The sequence below is a fragment of the Schistocerca cancellata genome, chromosome 10 (genome assembly GCF_023864275.1).
Source record: "Schistocerca cancellata isolate TAMUIC-IGC-003103 chromosome 10, iqSchCanc2.1, whole genome shotgun sequence".
Lineage (NCBI taxonomy): Eukaryota > Metazoa > Arthropoda > Insecta > Orthoptera > Acrididae > Schistocerca > Schistocerca cancellata.
In genome coordinates, this window is record NC_064635.1 from 10,305,755 (window position 1) to 10,330,876 (window position 25,122).

General features: G+C 43.7%; 1 protein-coding gene across 1 annotated transcript in view; it reads left to right on the forward strand.

Annotated features, from left to right (window-relative positions):
* LOC126106320 (uncharacterized) overlaps positions 1 to 20,953 on the forward strand; it is a 121,097-nt gene extending 100,144 nt beyond the window's left edge. Inside the window, exons 9-10 of the mRNA XM_049912555.1 lie at positions 12,057 to 12,233; positions 20,798 to 20,953. Coding sequence (XP_049768512.1) covers positions 12,057 to 12,233; positions 20,798 to 20,905 — 285 coding nt within the window. The 3' untranslated portion in view covers positions 20,906 to 20,953. The remainder of the gene's footprint in view (positions 1 to 12,056; positions 12,234 to 20,797) is intronic.
* Positions 20,954 to 25,122: the final 4,169 nt, after the last annotated feature.

Genomic DNA, 25,122 nt, shown 5'->3' on the forward strand with positions numbered 1-25,122 from the left:
TGTCCTACTTTGTTCCACCACACTGAGGCCTCATAAATTATCATAGTTTTTATTGTAGTGGTATATACCCTACTTATGTGTTCATTAACGCTTGCAAGAGATCGTCCTCAAAACGTATGTAGAAATTTCTTGGAATTCCTAAGATATATGCTGCATCACTTAACGAAGATTGCTGGATGAGGATTGGTACGAAAGTATACGGCTTCCCATCACATCTTAAACATGCTCTACGGGTGATATATTATGGGACCGAGCAAACCAGTCAACTATTCGAGCATTCCTAAGGAGTCCATGGTGTAAACTGCCTTGAGAGGTCTCAGGGAATCCTGTTCGGAATACCATTTGTACGTTTGTTATGAAGGAAATGATAACAAGATTTTCCATTCTTGCCACATACTGGCGAGCTCTCAGCCTCCAATTAACAATTACCGAATCACACACATTGTCTTCTTCAATAGATCCCCACACCACGATTCCAGGAGTTGCAGAGGTGTGGGGCGAGTGGTCTGCGACACGTTGGAGTGGATCTGACTGCGACAGAGGGAAGCGAAACTCATTGCTGAACGCCAAAGAATTCCACTCGATGTCCCTGTTGACTCAGTCTCCACACCACGCAGTCGTCTGAGGTGTGATGTCAGCAGTGAACGATTCATGGCAGCTCCACAACTCAACCAGTAATGTGTTGCCTACAGTTCGTGCTGACAACCTGCCTGTATTTCAGCTGCTGCCGTCTGCCTATCCGTCAGAGCGAGTCGAACAACTCTAGGCCCTTCTCCTGGCGCAGCACTTCTGGAAGGACCCGCGCCCACTCTGTTTCGGCACAGTGTCGGCTTGAGTCAGCCCCGTCACCGCTCGTTCCGCAGTTATTGCCCAACAACCGACTGCCTGCGCGATCTGTCGGAATCATGCTGTTATCCCTGTCACTGCAGTGGCTGGACCTTTCTCAAAATCCGAAAGATGGGCATGATCTGTTGCGATCATGCCCTGAGGAAAGTTTCAGTAGCGTTACGTACACCTGCTGTTCGTCGTGTACTCACACCATTCTTTACCTGTAGGAATGGCTTTTTCTGTACTGAAAATAAGCTCGTATAAGAATGAAATTTTAATCAAGATGTCGCGCAGGAGTACCAGTTTGGTAGCTTTCAGTCAAACTGTTACATTATGAATGCAACAACAAGTTTTCTGTTTCCATTTACCCTTTATTCAGTTATGTTTCTTGGTGTTATATTGCTATTGAATGTATATGTTTCTTTAAGAATTTTGAGACCTCTCTGTTTACTATGAATGTTGGGCTGGCTGACTTGGAGGAAGTCCCAAGTTTACTCTATGTATACTACTTTGAATGTATTTGCAATTGCGATTTCCTTATGTATGCTTTTCTGTTCATAACCTATATATATATATATATATATATCTGTGTGTGTGTGTGTGTGTGTGTGTGTGTGTGTGTGTGTGTGTGTGTGTGTGTGTGTTGTTCTCCCCATAACACACACACACACACACACACACACACACACACACACACACACACACCAGAACAACATACATAAGGAATTCGCAACTGCCAATACATTCAAAGTAGTATACATAGAGAAAACTTTGGACTTCCTCACAAGGGCTTTGTTGCAACCTGCAACAATCCTTGATCTTGTTTTGGGGCTGATAAAAGATCTCAGAGCTGCTTGGATCTCTGATATATATATAGTGAAACCTCCCCACAAAATATATAAATGAAAATGAACCAAGTGTAACCTCCCCACAAAAATTTTTAATTAAATGAATTTTAACTATTGTAACCTCGGAACAAAATTAGCTCCCATTTATAACCTCTGTGCAGAAATGCATTCACATTTAATGTTCCCACAAAATTGTATTCTCATTTAATGTTAAGTTCGAAACAGAAAATTTTCTAAACCCAAAAATAATAAAAAAAAGGAAAATTCAGTAACCTGGTAAATTTTATGACGACAGCAGCGCTGCGCCACGGCCCTGTATTCTGAATAAAAAAAGCAAAAATTCTTACCTCAATAAAAACTGCAAATATATCTGCTCTTACCTAAAAAATTTTCGGCACAGCCCCGTGCAATGCTGGCCTATGCTTTGTGACTCGTGAAAGGAATTAATTATTCATTGGATAAAATTTTTAAATTGAAATGAATGCTTTTTTTTAAAAAAAAATTACTTTATATTATAAAAATTATTATTGGGGCATTTTTTGAAAGAAAATGGATGACAGTTAACATACATTACTAGATATGCGCAAGGCTGCTTCTTTACCTTCTACAATAATACTCATCCTCCAGAGTCCCGACCAGAGCAGACTGTCGACACGCGCAGACACGCGCCGACTACTGCCGACTCACGCAGACTACTGTCGACTACTGACTACATACTGCTCTCTGGTCAGAGACTCTACTATGTCTTGCCTGTTGCAGGCAGGCATACATCGCATACCTCTTACATAACCCTCCACTGGGGGGGGGGGGGGGGGCAAAAATTTGGCAGCAATGGTGAGTCAATTGGACTTGCCATGAGCAACAAATTTTTCTTAATTAACTAAGTTTACAATCACAGAATATATACATATATATGAGTGCAGAACATGAAATAAAATATAGTGCACATGCACTGAGTACAGAACATGTCAAGCAATGACAAAATGTATACACAATGAGTACAAAACATATTAACAAATGGCAAAAGTGCACATGCACTGTAGTACAGAACATATCAGGAAATCACAAAATGTATAGGCAATGAGTACAAATCATATTAACAAATGACATAAAGTGCACACGCACTGTATTACAGCACATATCAGGAAATTACAAAATGTATAGGCAATGAGTACAAATCATATTAACAAATGACATAAAGTGCACACGCACTGTAGTTTTTTTTTTACTATTTTACAAGAACTAGGATAGGAAAGGGAAGGATTGCATCATGGTTGTAGCACATTAGGTTGCACGCGGCTGCACTGAAAGTCCAACACCAAGTGAGACAATCTGAAGTTCTTTTCCCAGAAGTATTAATCAGTGTAGAAAAGACACTGAAATGTCGTAGTAATATTCAATGTTATCATTTTGGTAGTACGTTAGGTACACCAAACAGTGGGATCATAATAACATCTCCATCGCTCAAGGTGGTGGACAGCATGTCGTGTCAAAACCACATTCTTGTAAGGTACACCAACGTAGAATTAGTGCAAAAACCAAATATAGTGCTCCATGAGCATGAGGATAGACAGGACAAACGGATATTGCAGTAATTTCTGGTAATTAGGTCAGAAGGTGAAGGACATTAAGTCTTATGCCAGTCATCATTGATAATTACTAGTCTATCAACTGAGTTGATTAATTAGTGGCACTCATCGCCCAGTTACTGAACATTTCTGTACCATGTATGAAGTATTACAGAATAATGTTCATAAGTTATCTGTTTACAGAGAACATTGGCACTCATTGACCAGTTACAAACCATCAGAAGTCATCAATCAAAACAGGAGCTAATGAGTGTAGCATCAAGCTACTAGTATTCATATATATAGCATAAAAGTGACATAATACAAATTTAAAATATAAGAAACAGTGGCATTCATTGGCCAGCAAGTATTGAGTATTACAAAACATTTTTCCTCATTCAAGTGACATATGAGATATTTAAAATTATTATTGGGGCATTTTTTGAAAGAAATTGGATGACAGTTAACATACATTACTAGATATGCGCAAGGCTGCTTCTTTACCTTCTACAATAATACTCATCCTCCAGAGTCCCGACCAGAGCAGACTGCCGACACGCGCAGACACGCGCCGACTACTGCCGACTCACACAAACTACTGTCGACTACTGCCAACTCACGCAGACTACTGTCGACTAGCGACAAGCAACAACTAACTACATACAGCTCTCTGGTTAGACTCTCCTATGTCTTGCCTGTTGCAGGCAGCGCATACATCGCATACCTCTTGCAGTATATATATATATATATATATATATATATATATATATATATATATATATATATATATGTGTGTGTGTGTGTGTGTGTGTGTGTCTGTGTGTGGTGGTTGATCTTTCAGACATGACTAAAAGAACAGACACCACGTATGTACAGTTCAGGAGAAGACGGTCAATGATTTCTTCAGAGCAGATGCACACCAGGCTCGGTGATCGGCGAAATGCCGCGAGCAATGAGGATAATGCGCAAGAGGCACTACGTTAATAGTGCGTGGTCTAAGTTGAGAATTTGGGTCTGACAGGAGGCGTGCTAGGGTAGTCTGTGCAACTGCAATGACTGCTGTGTCCAGATGGGGCAGTGGTCAGCGCATCTGCCTGGTAAGCAGGAGTCCCATGTTGAAATCCCGGTGCAGCATAAATTTTGACCTTTCCCCACTGATTTAAATCAATGGCCGCTCACAGCCAATATCTGTAATTCAATTGTGTCTTGATGCTATAATTGTAAGAACTGACATTCAAACTCAGCAAAAAGCTCTTCAAAAGTCATAAAGAGACACTCACATTCAATAGTAATAGAACACTTAGAAACATAGCAGAATTTACACAACCATGTCAAAAACATAAAAAGTTCCTGATGAAGCCACATTTGCCTAATTTGACATACGGTACCTTTATTCCTCTATACCAACAGATCCCAAATCACCGATATTTATGCCAACCTATACAAACATAAAAAAATTCCTTCCACTCACATTGGAATCCTCACTCTCACACAACTATTTCAAATTCAACAATGAACTCTACAAACAGATACTCTAGCAACGGTATCAAACCTTTCTGGATTGTTAACTCAATATTTATAAACAATTTACAAAACAAAGATCTGAAACCAACCATCGCCTCTCCAAAACGTCATCTACTATTATTGATATGTAGATGATACTGTCATTTTAATCAATGGTACAAAAGATGGTATCAATGAATGGAACCGATTGTTCAAGAGCTCCCATGAAAACTAAGTTGACAGTTGAACATCAAGCAGGTAACAGCACAAGCTTCTTAAATCCTACTATTAAAATACAGAATTTATCAGAAGCTCACCACAGCACACTACCATTCACAGCTCCTCTTGTGACCCCACAGGCTGCAAGATGGCAACATTCCACTGTATGATTAGCAGGGCAATCCAGCCACCTCTCTCTGAAAATAAGTTAACAAGAAATTGAAACAATAAAACAGCCATTGAAAATGACTATAACATCTCCATATCTAAAACACTCAGTAATGGCAAAATAATCACAGCACAAAAAAACAAATAGAAAATAAGATCTTCCATACAGTCCCACTTCTCGGTAATATTTCATAACACACTGTCAATGCCTTCAAACGAAAAGGCATAAACATATATTTTATCACCGACAATAAGATTGAGGAAAAGTTACTTAATAACACGAACTCAAGAAATCCGCTTCGCCATACGGGTGTGTACAAAATTTAATGTTTGGCCCAGACAGGTAGAAGATTTGACATTAGCTTCAAAGAGCACGTGGCAGCACTGAAAAACAAAAAGTACCACGCATCAGCAATAGCCACTCAGCTGCATGAAACAAAACACCATGCTAACAACACAAGTATCAACATCCTACATAACCAACCTAAAGCAAAAAAACTAGACATCCTCGAAACACACCGAATATACAAACACCACAGAAAACAACCTGATTCCATCTTAAAGGACAAAAATGACAACAGTTACAGTAGCATTATCTCTGCTTTTAACAGCGGCGTACATTATTAAATTTTCGTTGCACACACACACACACACACACACACACACATACACACACACACACACACACACGTCACCTCAACCTTCCTTTCATATTTACCATGAAATTAGTTCTGTTACTGTGACATTTTCCAAATGAACAATCGAAAGACCTCATTCACAAATATACCAACACACCAACAGTTTGTGTCATCTGTCAGCTTGAGAATATATAGTGTACTAACACAAAAAATGACGCACAAAGAAGAATTATCCGAATGGGACGGGATGATTTATTCAAGTGAAAAGAGCTTCACAAATTAAGCAAGTCAGTAACGTGTTGGTCCACCTCTGGCCCATATGGAAGCAGTTAATTGGTTTGGCACTGATTGACAGAGTTGTTGGACGTACTCCTGAGGGATTTCGTGTCAAATTCTGTCCAATTGGCGCGTCAGATCGTCAAAATCCCGATCTGGTGGGAGGGCCTTCCCATGAAGTTTGAAACGCTCGCAACTGGGGAGCGATCCGGCCATCTTGCTGGCCAAGCTATCATCTGGCAAACACGAAGCAGAAACTCTCGCCATGGGCGGGCCGGCATTATCTTGCTGAAATGTAAGCCCAGGATGGCTTTCCATGAAGGGCAACAAAATGGGACATAGAATATCGTCGACGTACTGGCACTCTATGAGATGGAATGGCACCAGAGAGCATCACTTCTGTTCGTCAGGCTGTACAGAGTGTGACTGTCGAATCGGCAACCCACTGCTGTCCGGGACGCATCCAGACATGTCTTCGATGATCATCGGGGCTCAGTTCGAAGTGGAACCCATCACTGAGGACAATTCTACTTCAGTCAACGAGGTTCCAGCCGAAGCTCTCTCACTTGAATAAGTCATCCAATTCTTCTGAAATGGTAATCATTTATTTGCACATGTACATGACATCCACCGATTTCCGTCCCTTCAGTCCCTTTGGTGCGTCGTTTTTTTGTATTTAGAGTGTATCTTAAAGCATCATCAGTGTTTTACTCCTACCTTTACTTAGTTATAACCTGCACCGGATATAACGTTAACAACCTACAGCTCTGGAAAACTTTGCTCTCATTCAGTCAGCCCTTTCACCGTTTGTACCTCTCTCTCTCTCTCTGTCTCTCTCTCTCTCTCTCTCTATTTACCATGAACCAATTTAGTTATTTGTACGTTTTCTTTGATATTTTCCGGATGAACAGCTGACCTGCCTAACTTAGAAAACTCAATAGACTCACGCAAATAAAACCAACAGTTTGAACACCATGTCAGCCTAATATTACATGACCTGTTAATATTTAGTACTATTATTAAGAGTATATCTTTTTATACCTCCTTAATTCGGTAACGGAGTATTACTCCAACATTTACATAGTTATAACACATAACAAAGCAAATATAAGTTTAACAAACCCACAGCTCTAGCACATCGAAAACTTTTCTCTCCTTTTCTCACTCCTTCCATCCTTTATCTCTGAGTCCCAGCCAATACTGTTATTTGTCTGTAATTTTGCTGCTGTTGGCAACATAATTATTGCACTTAAGACTTTCAACATGTGATATGATTACATAAAGGAGTACGAAATTTAATATATATATATATATATTACTCCAACGTATATTTTTATCAACTCAACCAAACATATCCATAACGCTTTAAGATATACTCTGAACTAATGGTGCTGTTTTGCTAGATGTTCTCTGTATTTTTAAATAGTGTTTCTGTTTTGCTATATGTTCTTTGCACGTAGCAGTTTCCAGACACCATCTTTGTTTACAAAGTGTGACAGTTTGTAATGTGATGTACAGTATTACGACAGAGAAAGGAGCCTGTGACCATTGAAGGTATTCCGTTTTTGTTGTTTTATTTGCACATCTACATTTACTTTTAGTTTTTAGTCAAAGACCGCCACAGAGCCACGTTCTGAAATAGTGTTTTGTTTGTCCACTAGACAGTGCCACAGGTTACCCTTAAGCCATCTTCTTCTCACAGCATTACAACCCTTTGAGGGTTTTAGCCTCAGCAACAATTTTCCTCCACTCTGCCGTCTCAGGGCGGTTCTCCGCCATCCTCGGACTCTCAGAGATTTTATATCTTCTTGCAAATCATCTCTCCACCGCTTTCGTGGCCTTCATCTCTGTCTTCTTCCGGATGGCCTCCATTCAAAGATATTTTTACTTGTTCTTCCAGTATCCATCCTGAGGACATGTCGAAGCCAAGCTATTCTACTTTTTATAATTCTTACAATGTCAGTTCCTTGTAAGAGGGGGGTCCAGCTCAACATTCGTCCTAGATCTCCAGAAACCATTATTATTCTCATCTGCTCCATATATCTTGCGCCGCACCCTATGTTCAAATATTCTGAGCTGCTGCTCATCAACACTCGTTAGCGTTCATGTTTCGCATCTGTAGGTTAGAAACTGGCCTGATCATGAGCCTGTATAGTTGCAGCCTCGGCTGCCTGTTTAATTATCTAGAGGCCAACAATTACTTAAACGTGTGGAAGCATCTGTTATCACTTAGGATGCACCATTTTGTTCCAGTTGACATGGAAATTGTGCTGTTAATATTGGAGCCCAAATAGTCAAAGTTCTGCATATGTTCAAAATTGAAACCGTCTTCTGACGGTCTATCCAATTTATTATTTTCCTTCCTGGTGGAATTCATGTGCTTTGTCTTTACAGAAAGGCGTCTAGGTTCTGTGGCTTCTTTCAGCTCGCATATTGTCCTCTCTAGTGATACCCTTCTTCTATTAATAACTGTTACATCACCAGCACAAGTGCATTTCTGAGTTGACCTTGGTCGTATGCAACCAGATATCTGAAGTTTCCACATGGCTGCTTCAAGAGTCAGATTGAAAAGCATTGTAGAGAGTGCGTCCCCTTCTGTGACACCTTTACTAATGTTAAACCAATTGCTCAGTTCTCCATCCACGCGGACTGCAGCCTTGGAATCAGCCTATGTTGCTTGAATAAGTGAGTCATACTTCGGTGGTATACCAAGCAGCAGCAAACCATTCAGCATTTCTGCTCTATCTAGACTTTCAAAGATTTGCTTGTAGTCTACATAGAGGCTATGAAGCTCAATGTTGTACTTATATGCCTTTTGATGTATTTACCTCAACACAAATATCTGGTCTGTTGTTGACCTATTAGACCGAAATCCACATTAATACTCTCCCAGAATCTCCTCTGCATATGGTGCTAACTTGCTGTAGATAATACTAGAGAAGAGATATTACAACACACACACGTCGTATTGCCTATGATACAACCATTGCAATAAATATCAAATCAAGTGTAGTCTTAGAAAGATCAGTTAATAAAATTTTTGTGGCCATTAATCACTGGTTCCTAACCAATTCCTTGTCACTAAACTTTGAAGAAATACACTACATGCAGTTCAGAACTTGTAAGGGGTGTCCCACGAGTATAAGCCTGACATACGATGGCAAGCAGATAGAAGAAATGGACAGTGTTAAATTCTGGGGATTACAGCTTGATAATAAATTCAACTGGGAAAAGCACACCACAGAACTGCTGAAGCACCTTAACAAATGGCCGGCCGGAGTTGCCGTGCAGTTCTAGGTGCTACAGTCTGGAACCGAGCGACCGCTACGGTCGCAGGTTCGAATCCTGCCTCGCGCATGGATGTGTGTGATGTCCTTAGGTTAGTTAGGTTTAATTAGTTCTAAGTTCAAGGCGACTCATGACCTCAGAGGTTAAGTCCCATAGTGCTCAGAGCCATTTGAACCATTTTTGAACCTTAACAAATCTCTATTTGCAATGCGAATTGTGTGAAACATAGGTGATATAAAAATGAAAAAGCTGGCATACTATGCTTACTTTCATTGCATAATGTCATATAGGATTATTTTTTGGGGTAATTCATCAAGCCAAGCTAAAGTTTTCCGGGCACAAAAACGTACAGTAAGAGTTATATGTGGTGTGAACTCAAGAACATCCTGCAGAAGCCTGTTTAGGGAACTAGGGATACTAACTACTGCTTCCCAATATATTTATTCCTTAATGAAATATGTCATTAAAAATATATCACTTTTTCAGACCAACAGGTCAATTCATGGAATAAATACTAGAAATAAGAATAATCTTGACAAGGATTTAAAGTCACTTAGTCTTGTACGAAAAGGTGTGCACTGTTCAGGAACACACATTTTCAATAACTTGCCAGCAGCCATAAAAAGCTTAACAACCAATGAAATTCATTTTAAGGCAAGCCTAAAGGATTTATTGGTGGCCAACACCATCTACTCCATTCATGAATTTCTCAGTAGAACCAACTGATTTGTGTGTGTAAATATATAAGTAGAATATAACTTCTGCACATTTTGAGTGCAATAACGTGTTCATTGTAAATAAGTGTGTGTGTGTGTGTGTGTGTGTGTGTGTGTGTGTGTGTGCGTGCGTGTGTGTGTGTAAGTAAAATCTAAATTCTGCACCATTTCAGTGCAGTAATGTGTTCATTGTAAATAAGTATTATACAGGGTTATTACAAATGATTGAAGCGATTTCACAGCTCTACAATAACTTTATTATTTGAGATATTTTCACAATGCTTTGCACACACATACAAAAACTCAAAAAGTTTTTTTAGGCATTCACAAATGTTCGATATGTGCCCCTTTAGAGATTCAGCAGACATCAAGCCGATAATCAAGTTCCTGCCACACTCGGCGCAGCATGTCCCCATCAATGAGTTCGGAAGCATCGTTGATGCGAGCTCGCAGTTCTGGCACGTTTCTTGGTAGAGGAGGTTTAAACACTGAATCTTTCACATAACCCCACAGACAGAAATCGCATGGGGTTAAGTCGGGAGAGCGTGGAGGCCATGACATGAATTGCTGATCATGATCTCCACCACGACCGATCCATCGGTTTTCCAATCTCCTGTTTAAGAAATGCCGAACATCATGATGGAAGTGCGGTGGAGCACCATCCTGTTGAAAGATAAAGTCTGCGCTGTCGGTCTCCAGTTGTGGCATGAGCCAATTTTCCAGCATGTCCAGATACATGTGTCCTGTAACGTTTTTTTCGCAGAAGAAAAAGGGGCCGTAAACTTTAAACCGTGAGATTGCGCAAAACACGTTAACTTTTGGTGAATTGCGAATTTGCTGCACGAATGCGTGAGGATTCTCTACCGCCCAGATTCGCACATTGTGTCTGTTCACTTCACGATTAAGAAAAAATGTTGCTTCATCACTGAAAACAAGTTTCGCACTGAACGCATCCTCTTCCATGAGCTGCTGCAATCGCGCCGAAAATTCAAAGCGTTCGACTTTGTCATCGGGTGTCAGGGCTTGTAGCAATTGTAAACGGCAAGACTTCTGCTTTAGACTTTTCCGTAAGATTTTCCAAACCGTCAGCTGTCGTACGTTTAGCTCCCTGCTTGCTTTATTCGTCGACTTCCGCGGACTACGCGTGAAACTTGCCCGCACGGGTTCAACCGTTTCTTCGCTCACTGCAGGCCGACCCGTTGATTTCCCCTTACAGAGGCATCCAGAAGCTTTAAACTGCGCATACCATCGCCGAATGGAGTTAGCAGTTGGTGGATCTTTGTTGAACTTCGTCCTGAAGTATCGTTGCACTGTTATGACTGATGTGAGTGCATTTCAAGCACGACATACGCTTTCTTGGCTCCTGTCGCCATTTTGTCTCACTGCGCTCTCGAGCGCTCTGGCGGCAGAAACCTGAAGTGCGGCTTCAGCCGAACAAAACTTTATGAGTTTTTCTGCGTATCTGTAGTGTGTCGTGACCAAATGTCAATGAATGGAGCTACAGTGAATTTATGAAATCGCTTCAATCATTTGTAATAGCCCTGTAGTAGTTGTATTGCACGTTTGTTACCTTATAAGTAAATAAATAAAACTTTTTTATTTTAAATTCAGTGCAATAGTATTTGTAAAATGACTCTTTCATATAGCATTCATTAAAAAATGACGATCATTCCACTTGGGACCTGTGGAATGGTTATTTGTTTGAGTTTTAAATATTTGTCCTGTATTGTTGTTTTTCTGACATGTTCTACATCGTAGAGGACCTCCTCACCACATATCGACTGGAATGAAAGTAAATGCAATCTAATCTAATCCACCTGATGATGGAGGTTTATATCTGAAACGCCTCGTGGATATAAATAAACAGTGATTGTGTACAGAAAACTTGTCGTTTCGTGTGATATCGATAACAGTCACGGTAAAGCCTAACCTAAAATGTTCGCATTTAGATGTAGTACTCTGCATTACTGGCGGCGCGTACCTGCACAGTTGGCGTGCCTGCAGGTCGCCCCCGCGGAACTGGAGGAGATCCTGCGCAGCCACCCCTCCATAGAGGAGGCGGCGGTGGTCGGCGTCCGGCACGACAGGTTCGGAGAGGCGCCCAAGGCGTTCGTCGTGCCCAGGAAGGGCGCGCAGGGCAGCCTCAGGCCGGAGCACGTGCTGCAGTTCGTCGAGGGCAAGGTAGGCACCTCCCAGTCTCCAAAGCGTCTCTCAGTGTGGTACAGGGTTGTCCGTGAGTACCTCCAGGGTTTCAGAGCACGATCGTGGGAAATCTGCCGGGCGTGCAGGGCACAGACGCAACCCAGTGCACGTGGCAACTCTCCAAGTTTCGATTTGTAACACGCACCACACTGTAGCTGCAGGGGGCAGGCGTGACACAACGTGGCAGGTAGTGGAGTCGTGTGCGCACGAGAAGTGACGGTTCAGCCACGATTTCGTACCAAATACCAGGCCGAAGCTCCACAGGCAGAACACTCCGCGGATGATACGACACATTCTGCGGGACTGGCTGCTCAAGTGGAGCAAAGAAAAGAAGCCAAGTGGGACGGTCAGCAGGAATGACGGAGCATGTCCGGGAAACGTTCGTCAGGATCCTTGAAGAATTCGACGACACGTGCGAGCAGAGAAGTGCAGGTACCTTGGACAGGAGCGAGTTACCAACCCGACTGTCACCTGCCGTATAGCCTGACAACCAGGAGAGATGGTCTGTGGCACCATTTCATTTCATAGAACTACCTCCTCCCGCTTGGCACATTCTAGCCTGAGCGTACAACGGTACCGGCTGCTGCTGTTACAGGCACTGACTATTCGGAAGAATAAGCTCCAGTGTTACTTTTGCAATGAATTGCAAACTGGAAGAAAACTGTTTTTCACAGAGGTTGATTTTCAGACGCAAAGTCTCTATTCATATGATAGAAATAGGTGAATCGTCGTAGCGTGTCTTTGAGGAGCAGAATATTCACACGAGACTGTGGAACACAATCGTGAATCATCTACAGTGAACAGACACATCAAAAAATGTTTTGCATTACCCCTGTTACCAGATAGACGTTGACTGTGGATATTGTATCAAAGACACAGTCCGTTTGACTGTTGAGAGATGTCTCTCAGTCCGCAGCTCGTGGTCGTGCGGTAGCGTTCTCGCTTCCCACGCCCGGGTTGCCGGATTCGATTCCCGCCGGGGTCACAGATTTTCTCTGCCTCGTGATGACTGGGTGTTGTGTGATGTCCCTAGATTAGTTAGGTTTAAGTAGTTCTGAGTTCTAGGGGACTGATGACCATAGATGTTAAGTCCCGTAGTGCTCAGAGCCATTTTAACCATTTTTTTTAGATGTCTCTCAACCCGCCCAAAGATGGAAACAAGTGTGCATGAGCAGCGTCTATTAGACGGAGGTGGTCCGACAGCCGATCAGTTCCAATCATTCCACCAGGAACCACGCCTAGAACGTCAATACCGCGGTTCGATCGCGTCTGCATTGTTACTTCGTGCCAGGAAGGGCTCTCAACAAGGCAAGTGTCCAGGCGTCTCAGAGTGAACCAAAGAGATGTTCTGATATGTAGGAGATACAGAGAGATACGAACTGTCGATAACATGCCTCGCTCGGCCACCTAAGGGTTTCTAATGCATTGGATGACTTCTACCTACGGATTATGGCTCGGAGGAAACCTGACAGTAACGGCAAGATTTGAATAATGCTTTCCGTGCAGCCACAGGACGTCGTGTTACGACTCAAACTGTGCCGCAATAGGCTGCATGATGCGCAAATTCATTCCCGACCTCCAAGGCGAGGTCCATCTTTGCAACCACAACACCGTGCAGCGCGGTACACATGGGCCCAACACCGTGCCGAATGGACCGCTCAAGATTGGCGTCACGTTCTCTTCACCGATGAGAGTCGCACATGCCTTCAACCGGACAATCGTCGGAGACGTGTCTGGAGGCAACCCGGTCAGGCTGAACGCCTTAAACACACTGTCCAGCGAGTACAGCAAGGTAAAGGTTCCCTGATGTTTTGGGGTGGCATTATGTGGGGCGTACGCCGCTGGTGGTCATGAAATGCGCCGTAACGGCTGTACAATAAGTGAATGCCATCTTCCGACCGATAATGCAATCATATCGGCAGCATATTGGTGAGACATTCCTCTTCGTGGATAATAATTCGCGCCCCCATCGTGCACGCCTTGTGAATGACTTCCTTCAGGATAATGACACCGCTTGACTAGAGTGGCCAGCTTGTTTTCCACACATGCCTGGGATAGACTGAAAAGTGCTGTTTATGGACGACGTGACTCACCAGCCACTCTGAGGGATCTACGCCGAATCGACTTTGAGGAGTTGGACAATCTGGGCCAACAATGCCTTGATGAACTTGTGGGTAGTATGCCACGACGAATACAGGCACGCATCAAAGCAAGAGGACGTGCTACCGGGTATTACAGGTAATGGTGTGTACAGCAATCTGGACCACCACCTCTGAAGGTCTGGCTGTATGGTAGTGCAACATGCAATGTGTGGTTTTGATGAGCAATAAAAATAGCGAAAATGATGTTTGTGTTGATCTCTATTCCAGTTTTCTGTACAGGTTCCAAAAGTCTCGGAACCGAGGTGATGCGAAACCGTTTTTGAAGTCTCTATTTTGTGCCACGTTCTCTTCAAGTATTAATGGACCATGTTTCTTTGCAGAGAAAACTGTGACTGCTTTTGTGTACCCGAACATGCTACGGCAATGTCTTATGCCAGAGTTAAAGAAAGACAGTGGAGACTTCATTTTGTAACAAGACAGTGCTGCACCACATTTTGTATGAGACGTTCGTGTCTTGTTCACTGGCTTACACAGTCAGCTGACTTACTCATAACTCTATGTGATATCTCCTCATGAGGTTACGTCAAAGATCGTGTGTTTCGGCCTGCACTGCTAGTTAATTTAAAAGAGTTGCAAGAAAGGATAATTGATGTAGGGACTGATTTTGACCATAACGTGTTGGAACGAGTGTGGCATTAGTTTTACTATCGTATTGAGGTTTGCCGCATGACAAACAGTACGCATATGAGTCTCTATAACGTGGCCAGCCCGGCTAGCCGTGGGGCCGAACGCACTGCTTCCCGAGTGGGACGGAGTACCGGTCCGCGGCACGAATCCGCCCGGCGGATTAGTGTCGAGGTCCAGTGTACAGGCCAGCCTGTGGATGGCTATTAAGGCGGTTTTCCATCTACCTCAGCGAGTCGGCTATCGATGTGCAAACACTGTCTCCACATACGCATACACCATAATTACTCTACCATGCAGACATTGGGGTTACACTCGTCTGGACTGAGACGTTCGCGGGAATTGGGGGGGGGGGGGGGGCTGGGGTCCGAACCGCACAATAACCCTGGGTTCGGTGTGGGGCGGCGGTGGAGTGAGTAGACTGCTGTAGCTTATTGTGGGGTTGTGAATTACTGAGGGCTACCGCAGGGACGATACCTCTCCGACTTTTCTAGGTCCGCAGTTCAATACATACATAAAAAAAACCACTCCGTCTACAGGCCACAAGTGGCCCATCAGGACCATCCGACCGCCGTGTCATCCTCAGAGGAGGATTCGGATAGGCAGGGCGTGTGGTCAGCACACCGCTCTCCCGGTCGTTTTGATGGTATTCTTGACCGAAGCCGCTACTATTCGGTCGAGTAGCTCCTCAATTGGAATCACGAGGCTGAGTGCACATACCTATAAAGTGTACTAAAAACTTGGAGAGATGCGCTATGCACCATTATGTGCCTAATGTCTGTATGTCTTGTAGTGTTTGTTGGTCGGCTTCTGAAACTCTGGAGGTGCTTATGAATGTCGCTGTAGATATAGCCTTTACTCGAGGCACTAACGTCATGACTGCAGTGTAATGCTGTAAGCATGATTCAGCTTGAGCGAAGCAACGCTTTGCAGGGGCCTAATTAAAAATTCCCTGTAAAAACTACTTTTATCGACGTAAACTCCTTTATTGGGGGTATTGCGTTGGTATTGTTCTTTTCGTTTTGGCTACGTCAGGACCGCACAGTTTCAACTAAACTTTTCCGTTCCCACGCACCTAGGCTTTTAACGTAAGAATGACGTCCAAATGGTGGAGGTCGCAAGAAGGTGTACACACGCTACGATTTGAAGAGAATATATTAGACAGTTTCAATACGTACCCGTCGACAAGCAGTTGCGCTGTGGAAGACACACTGCAAAGCAAACACATAGCTGTTTGGAGTGTGATGCACGAGGAGAGAAGGCATCCACTCCATTTTCAGAATGCTCAGGCGCTGACGGCCCAGGATTTTGCTCCACATATAGAGTTCTGGCAATGGTGTTGGCAGGACTGGGATACAAAGCCTTATTACACTGCGCATGTTTCGTTCATAGATGAGGCGCCCCTCATCCATGATGCTGTGTTAAACGCTCGCAGTTGACGTACTTGGACGGAAGAGAACCTCCACGCCACCCAAGAACAAGGTCGTCAAGAAAAGTCTTGGGCTAGCGAGATACATGATTACGTGTTTGGCCCATACATGCTCCATCCTCGGCTTACAGGCGATAGCTGCGTAATGACAAGTGCTGCCGGATTTACTGGAACAGGTGGCACTTGCAGTCCGTCGAATATGTGGATCCAGCACATGGGGCACTCACACATTTCAGTCTATCATCATGAATCGGACAGATGATTGGGGATTGCTGGATTAGCTGAGGTGGCCCTTAACTTGACCACCTCCGTCCCCCGACCTCAACCCACTGGACGCTTTCTTGTGGGATAATTTGATGAATGCAGTGTATGAAGCCCCAACTGAGTCAGCAAAGACACCAGAAGTCAGTATCTGTCACCACCTCCGTCACCCGACCTCAACCCACTGGACGCTTTCTTGTGGGATAATTTGATGAATGCAGTGTATGAAGCCCCAACTGAGTCAGCAAAGACACCAGAAGTCAGTATCTGTCACCACCTCCGTCACCCGACCTCAACCCACTGGACGCTTTCTTGTGGGATAATTTGATGAATGCAGTGTATGAAGCCCCAACTGAGTCAGCCAAGACACCAGAAGTCAGTATCTGTCCTCCCTGTTCGTGTAGGCGGGTCGCTTGGCACAACAAGATGCAATCGACAAGCTACATGGCGCTGGAGTTTACGAAACCGGCTGCGAGTATGGACTAGTGTACGCAGGCAACCCATCAGCATATGGGCATCTGAACATGAAAAATACATCCTACTAAGAGAACACAGCAAGTCAGCAGTGGCACAATACCAGCATGAGTACGACAAACAGATAGTATTTCTAGGAGCCCGCGCACTGGAGAAACAGCTTCTTACCTTGAGGAGGAAGATTAGAGAGGCGATAGAAACAAGCTACGCGCCAACGTCAATAAAGAGGACGGGTACAGACTTCTGGCGTGTTGGCTGCCAACAGCAAGAGCGATACGGAACGGCAGGTCAGAGGAAGGACGGAAGACTGCGTTTAACGTCCTGTCGACGTCGAGATCATTAGAGACGGAGCACAGACTCGCGTTGTGTCAAGGATGGGGAAGGAAATCGACTGTGCCCTTTCAAGGGAACCAGCGCTGCATATGGCAGTTCATACGAAGCGCGGGAGACATTAGGGGCCTTAGGTACCCAGACGGCTCTGGGCAGCAAGTAAACAGCGCTACGTCACAACTTCCACCCGTTTCCCATTCACCCATTTCTACCAGTGGCAAGCAATAAAGCAAACACCAATCACGAACGTCAGTTTCCACCACTGAATGAAAACGACGATAACGCCAATAAATGACTTCCAACACCTGTCCTTCCCACCCTCAACAGACTATCAGAGTTCGACATCAGTCTCTTTCGCCAGTAAATAAGAACCAAACTTTTCTCGTTCAGCAGTTAGCAGAAAGACAACCTGAGGAAGGCCACTTGCAATAGTGGCTGAAACGTCGGAAACACACTGAAAATTCGGTCACAGACCCAGAAGAATTTTATTGAACGAAGATAAGTCGTTCCTCTCCGACTTACCCACAGACCGCACTCACGACCTTAACTCCATGTTACTCTTCCCCAAGGTGAATGACCAAATATTTCAGGCAGTGAAGGAGACTCAAGTGAAACCACAGAAATCACTAAAGACCCAGACGAAGAAAGACGTCCGCATTGCATTTCAGAAATGGCAGGAACATTGAGGTCTCTATACGCGTCCCCAAAGGAACTATTGTGGAGGTCATGGTGCAAAATGACATCTAGGTAAAATGTAATAGTTTTAATTAATATACAGGGTGTTACAAAAAGGTACGGCGAAACTTTCAGGAAACTTTCCTCACACACAAATAAAGAAAAGATGTTATGTGGACATGTGTCCGGAAACGCTTAATTTCCATGTTAGAGCTCATTTTAGTTTCGTCAGTATGTACTGTACTTCCTCGATTCACCGCCAGTTGGCCCAATTGAAAGAAGGTAATGTTGACTTCGGTGCTTGTGTTGACACGCGACTCATTGCTCTACAGTACTAGCATCAAGCACATCAGTATGTAGCATCAACAAGTTAGTGTTCATCACGAACGTGGTTTTGCAGTCAGTGCAATGTTTACAAATGCGGGGTTGGAAGATGCCCATTTGATGTATGGATTAGCACGGGGCAATAGCCGTGGCGCGTAACGTTTGTATCGAGACAGGTTTCCAGAACGAAGGTGTCCCGACAGGAAGACGTTCAAAGCAATTGATCGGCGTCTTAGGGAGCACGGAACATTCCAGCCTATGACTCGTAACTGGGGAAGACCTAGAACGACGAGGACATCTGCGATGGACGAGGCAATTCTTCGTGTAGTTGAAGATAACCCTATTGTCAGCGTCAGAGAAGTTGCTGCTGTACAAGGTAACATTGACCACGTCACTGTATGGAGAGTGCTACGGGAGAACCAGTTGTTTCCGTACCATGTACAGCGTGTGCAGGCACTATCAGCCGCTGATTGGCCTCCACGGGTACACTTCTGCGAATGGTTCATCCAACAATGTGTCAATCCTCATTTCAGTGCAAACGTTCTCTTTACGGATGAGGCTTCATTCCAACGTGATCAAATTGTAAATTTTCAGAATCAACATGTGTGGGCTGACGAGAATCCGCACGCAGTTGTGCAATCACGTCATCAACACAGATTTTCTGTGAACGTTTGGGCAGGCAATTGTTGGTGATGTCTCGATTGGGCCCCACGTTCTTCCACCTACGCTCAATGGAGCACGTTATCACGATTTCATACGGGATACTCTACCTGTGCTGCTAGAACATGTGCCTTTACAAGCACGACACAACATGTGGTTCATGCACGATGGAGCTCCTGCACATTTCAGTCGAAGTGTTCGTACGCTTCTCAACAACAGATTCGGTGACCGATGGATTTATAGAGGCGGACCAATTCCATGGTCTCCACGCTCTCCTGACCTCAACCGTCTTGACTTTCATTTATGGGGGCATTTGAAAGCTCTTGTCTACGCAAGCCCGGTACCAAATGTGGAGACTCTTCGTGCTCGTATTGTGGACGGCTGTGATACAATACGCCATTCTCCAGGGCTGCATCAGCGCGTGAGGGATTCCATGCGACGGAGGGTGGATGCATGTATCGTCGCTAAGGGAGGACATTTCGAACATTTCCTGTAGTTTTAAGTCACGCTGGTACGTTCTGTTGCTGTGTGTTTCCATTCCATGATTAATGTGATTTGAAGAGAAGTAATAAAATGAGCTCTAACATGAAAAGTAAGCGTTTCCGGACACATGTCCATATAACATATTTTCTTTCTTTGTTTGTGAGGAATGTTTCCTGAAAGTTTGGCCGTACCTTTTTGTAACACCCTGTATATCGGGAGCTTTTGGATCGAAACTGAATGCTGCTCCACCGTCTCTGACACCGCAGGTCGAAGACTTTTTCACTCTGCTTATTTCCATTCCACTATATCTTACTGTGTCATATCTGTTCAGGTATCTCGGAATTCTATCTCTACCTTCCCTGCACACATACCTCGTCCCGCGATTTGTTACTGACAATACTGGCTAGTTCAGAAGGAACTCCGATATTCACTCAGTGAACACGAGACACGAAATAAAAGTGTAAACGTAGGCTTTCACTGCCGTTGTCACAGTCAATAAAATTCGCCGAAACGTCAGAATTTTACAGATGACAATGCGGCTTCAAACTCAGAAGAATTTTATTGACTGTGACAGAAAAAAAAAAGATTTGCAGTTACATAACACTTCCTTAAGCATTGTGCACCACAAAAATGCAAACGAACTTCTTCTCCATGACAATGCGAAGCCTCACACAAGTCTGCGGGCCCCAGAGGAGCTCAGAAAACTTCATTGGACGGTTCTCCCTCGTCCACCCTTCAGCCCGGATCCCGCAAATTCCATCTGTTTGGTCCAATCGAGGATGCACTCCTCGGGAAGAGGTGCCTGTACGGTGGGGAGGCTACTGATGCAGCGACACGTCGGCCCCGACGTCGACCAGTGGAGGTGTACCGTGCGGGCATACAGGCCATCCCAGTCAGGTGGCGTAAGGCCGTCGCACTGAGCGGAGACAATGTTGGAAAATGTGGTGTTGTGGGCTAAAGACTGTGCAATAACATGGTGTACTGGAATCTTGATTAAAGCCAACCTGCTTTCAGATAAAATGTGTTACGTTACTTACCGGACACCCTACGCAGGTATCACTGACCAAACTCTGAAATACGTCGGCGGGTATGATTTTTAAAGTTCCCGTGTGCTGTTGCAGGTGGTGGAGTACAAGAGGCTGGCGGGAGGCGTGGAGTTTGTGGACGCCATTCCCAAGAATCCCTCCGGGAAGCTGCTGCGGCGAGTTCTGAGGCAGCAGGCGCAGTGAACTGCGAGGCGGGCAGACGATGGCAGCCACACCACGACACGACCGCTCTGGCGGCAGAACGGGCGCAGGGCAGCTCTCTCCAGAGGCCACGCAGGGTTTCACAAATGGGACTTGTGTATTTGTACGCGATTGTTCACCTTCCAGCCAACGGCAATTGTAAATAACTCTCCGTCCGTACGAGCACACAGAAAATAAACGCCAAATGCTTTCTTGCCTATGTTAATGAATTCTTTTATTGTTCCTCTAACCTTTGGTGCCGCCTCAACAGGTTAAGGACTGGACATGGTTGCTGTAGCTACTTCAGGTACAAATGGGGCTGGATCAGTTCACCAATGTGTGAACGTAATCAAGAAGAGCAGACAGCTGAACATTTAATCCAACGCTGTCCACTTCATTTACACCCTGGAATTCCCGATGACGTGTTCACTCTCACACCCAGCTTAATTAACTGGTTGAAAAACACGGACGTTAAGGTTTAATATTGTCTAATATCATATGTATATTGTATAAAATCATCTGTATTATATCAACTGTTTATTGTATAAAATCACCATACGATTAAATAAATAAATCGTTTCTCTGTAAAATAATTGCACATTTAACGGTAAGCGACAAACGAATTGTGTTTTTATTCTTGCACTAGTATCATATGTTATCAACCAGTTTTCGTCTTACTAACCCATCACCAGGCAACACCTGATGAACCGTAGCATCTGTCTCGTTTGAAATAGGGATTATGATGTTCATCTTACGGGGGGGGGGGGGGGGGATTTATACCTCGATTTGCTCCATATCTCTGAGGTTCTTTTCGTTGATGCTGTTGTTTAACTTCTGTTATTCTTATGTTAGTGAACGTAGGGACTTGTGTGAAAGAATTACACACTAATTACTGCAATACAATTTCTAAAATGCAGATGATGTAATGGAAGAATGTAGGTGGTTAAAGTTAGCATCGATTTGGGGATACATATTTTCTACTACATTTGGAAATGATTGCTAAACATATCTGCTACCTGTGACTTACCATTTTATATCTCTTCCATTTGAATTTATGTTGATGTTACCCTGTTCCGATATGAGGCGAAATCTAAATAATAATTAACCGCAGCAAATTGCTAAGTTTTGGCGGTATATTCTCTAGGCATTTATCTACAAGAGACATTTCCCTGCTTTCAAAAGTCGTTATCTGTTATCGGAAACACCCTAAAAATTTGTTTTTGTGTACTAAATCCCAGCCGCAGATTAAAAGACGGCTCTGAACAACAAATGACTGTGATTTTTGCGATTTATTCCTAAGATCCCGATCTTGTACAAGCTTGAATTTTTTTTTCATATCTTTATCCTTTTCCGAGATACAGAGGTCATCATCTGGCAGCCTCATGTTGTAGTACTGAAAACTGAATTCTCTCATGCTGAGAAATTAGAAGGAGCGGTCTTTTTGACTAGGTAAAAACTTCCTAAAGCCAAGATCGCATAAATATTTCTTTACTTAGAAACAACGGTTTTCGACAGACTGAAGTTTGCCTGAACCTGTCGCCTGTAAATAAAGAAACATTTATGCGACCTATTAGAAAGTTTTTACCAAGTAATACTGAAACAAAAGGAAACAAAAGAAAAATTCGGAGTAGGTATTAAAATCCATGGAGAAGAAATAAAAACTTTGAGGTTCGCCGATGACATTGTAATTCTGTCAGAGACAGCAAAGGACTTGGAAGAGCAGTTGAATGGAATGGACAGTGTCTTGAAAGGGGGATATAAGATGAACATGAACAAAAGCAAAACAAGGTTAATGGAATGTGGTCAAATTAAGTCGGGTGATGCTGAGGGAATTAGATTAGGAAATGAGACACTCTCTCGTTGTTCTGTCTCGCGGTTTACTACATACCCATGCGTTCAGTCAATCCGCAGATCCGGGCACTTGGGACAGGGATCCACAGAAAGCCAAGCACCAGGTGGTCCGGTCTGCTAAGACTAGGAAACGGTGCCAGTACACCAGCTTCACAACAAGGAATGTTAAGAACTAGTTCAGATCCTTCAAGTATATATACTCGTTCACGTTCTGTTAGTATATAGCCAGCAATTATCCTAAATGTCACCAGTCACTCTCATCTCAGTACTAAACCAGAAAGAGTGATCGCAAAAACATACAAACACGTAAACAGTATGGACCTCATATCCACCAGTGTACTAAATTTCCGTAGAGAACCATAAAAATTAGGTCTAAGTGCAATGCACAACCACGGATATACTATAGACTTAGCGTAAGTCTCAGTCATTAACTTGTAGTCATTCATTCCCATCTCACCCACCAAGACGGTCAACATGAACACCGCAGTACGACTGCGTCAAAGTAGAAGAAACAGGTCTCACTGCCATCATTGTATCCGTGTGCCTAAACTGCCTACTTATACACGTTAATTAAGTAAAAGTAGATCTACAGGAAACCACGACACTCGTAGGAATGAATGGCTCGAAACGAGTGATGAATCACGCGGTACGACAATCACAGTCCGATGGAAGACGTGGATTTGAGAAGTTCCTGGAGAACGGTATCTGTGATCATAAGCAGTACGAACCGTGGGGCAAGAAGGTAGTCTTGTAATGGTACATCTACATCTACATGGATACTCTGTAAATCACATTTAAGGGCCTGGCAGAGGGTTCATCGAGCCACCTTCACAATTCTCTATTATTCCAATCTCGTATAGCGCGCGGAAAGAATGAACACCTATATCTTTCCGTACGAGCTCTGATTTCCCTTATTTTATCGTGGTGATCGTTCCTCCCTATGTAGATAAGCGTCAACAAAATATTTTCGCATTCGGAGGAGAAAGTTGGTGATTGGAATTTCGTGAGATGTTTCCCCCGCAACGAAAAACGCCTTTGTTTTAACGATGCCCACCCCAGATCCTGTATCATTTCAGTGACACACTGCCGGCCGTGGTGGCCGCGCGGTTCTAGGCGCTTCAGTCCGGAACCGCGCGACTGCTACGGTCGCAGGTTCGAATCCTGCCTCGGGTATGGATGTGTGTGATGTCCTTAGGTTAGTTTGGTTTAAGTAGTTCTAAGTTCTAGGGCCAGAGCCATTTGAACCGTTTGAAGTGACATTCTCTCCCATATTTCGCGATAATACAAAACGTGCTGCCCTTCTTTGGGCTTTTTGGATGTACTCCGTCAATCCTATCTGCGAAGGATGCCAGGATGGACAAGCGTAGTGTAGGCAGTCTCCTTTCTGTTACATTTTCTAAGTGTCCTGCCAATAAAACGCAGTCTCTAGTTAGCCCTCCCCAATACATTTCCTATTTGTTCCTTCCAATTTAAGTTGTTCGTAATTGTAACTCCTGGGTATTTAGTTGACTTTACGGCTTTTAGATTAGACTCATTTATAGTGTAACCAAAGTTTAACGAGTTCCTTTTAGCACTCATGTGGATGACCTCGCACTTTTCGTTATTTAGGGTCAATTGCCAATTTTAGCACCATTCAGGTATCTTTTCTAAATCGTTTTGGAATTTCTTTTGATCTTCTGATGCCTTTATTAATCGATAAACGGCAGCGTCATCTGCAAACAACCGAAGACGGCTGCAGCGATTGTCTCCCAAATAGTTTATACAGATAAGGAACAGCAAATGGCCTATAATACTTCCTTGGGGAACGCCAGAAATCACTTCTGTTTTACTCGATGACTTTCCATCAATTACTACAAACTGTGACCTCTCTGACAGGAAATCACGAAACCAGTCGCATAACTGAGACGATACTCCATAAGCACGCAACTTCACTACAAGCCGCTTGTATGGTACAGTGTCAAAAGCCTTCCGGAAATCCAGAAATACATAATCGATCTGAAATCCCTTGTCAATAGTATTCAACACTTCATGTCAGTAAAGAGCTAGTTGGGTTTCACGAGAACGATGTTTCTAAACCCATGTTGACTGTGTGTCAATAGACCGTTTTCTTCGAGGTAATTCATAATGGTCGAGCACAATACATGTTCCAAAATTTTGCTGCGTATCGATGTTAACTGTAATTTAGTGGATTACTCCTACTACCTTTCTTGAATGTTGGTGTGACCTATGCAACTTTCCAGTCTTTGGGTACGGATCTTTCGTCGAGCGAACGGTTGTATATGATTGTTAAGTATAGAGCTAATGCATCAACATACTCTGAAGGGTGTTTTTTTTTTTTGTATTTTGGTGCGGTCTCTTTGGTGTGCTTA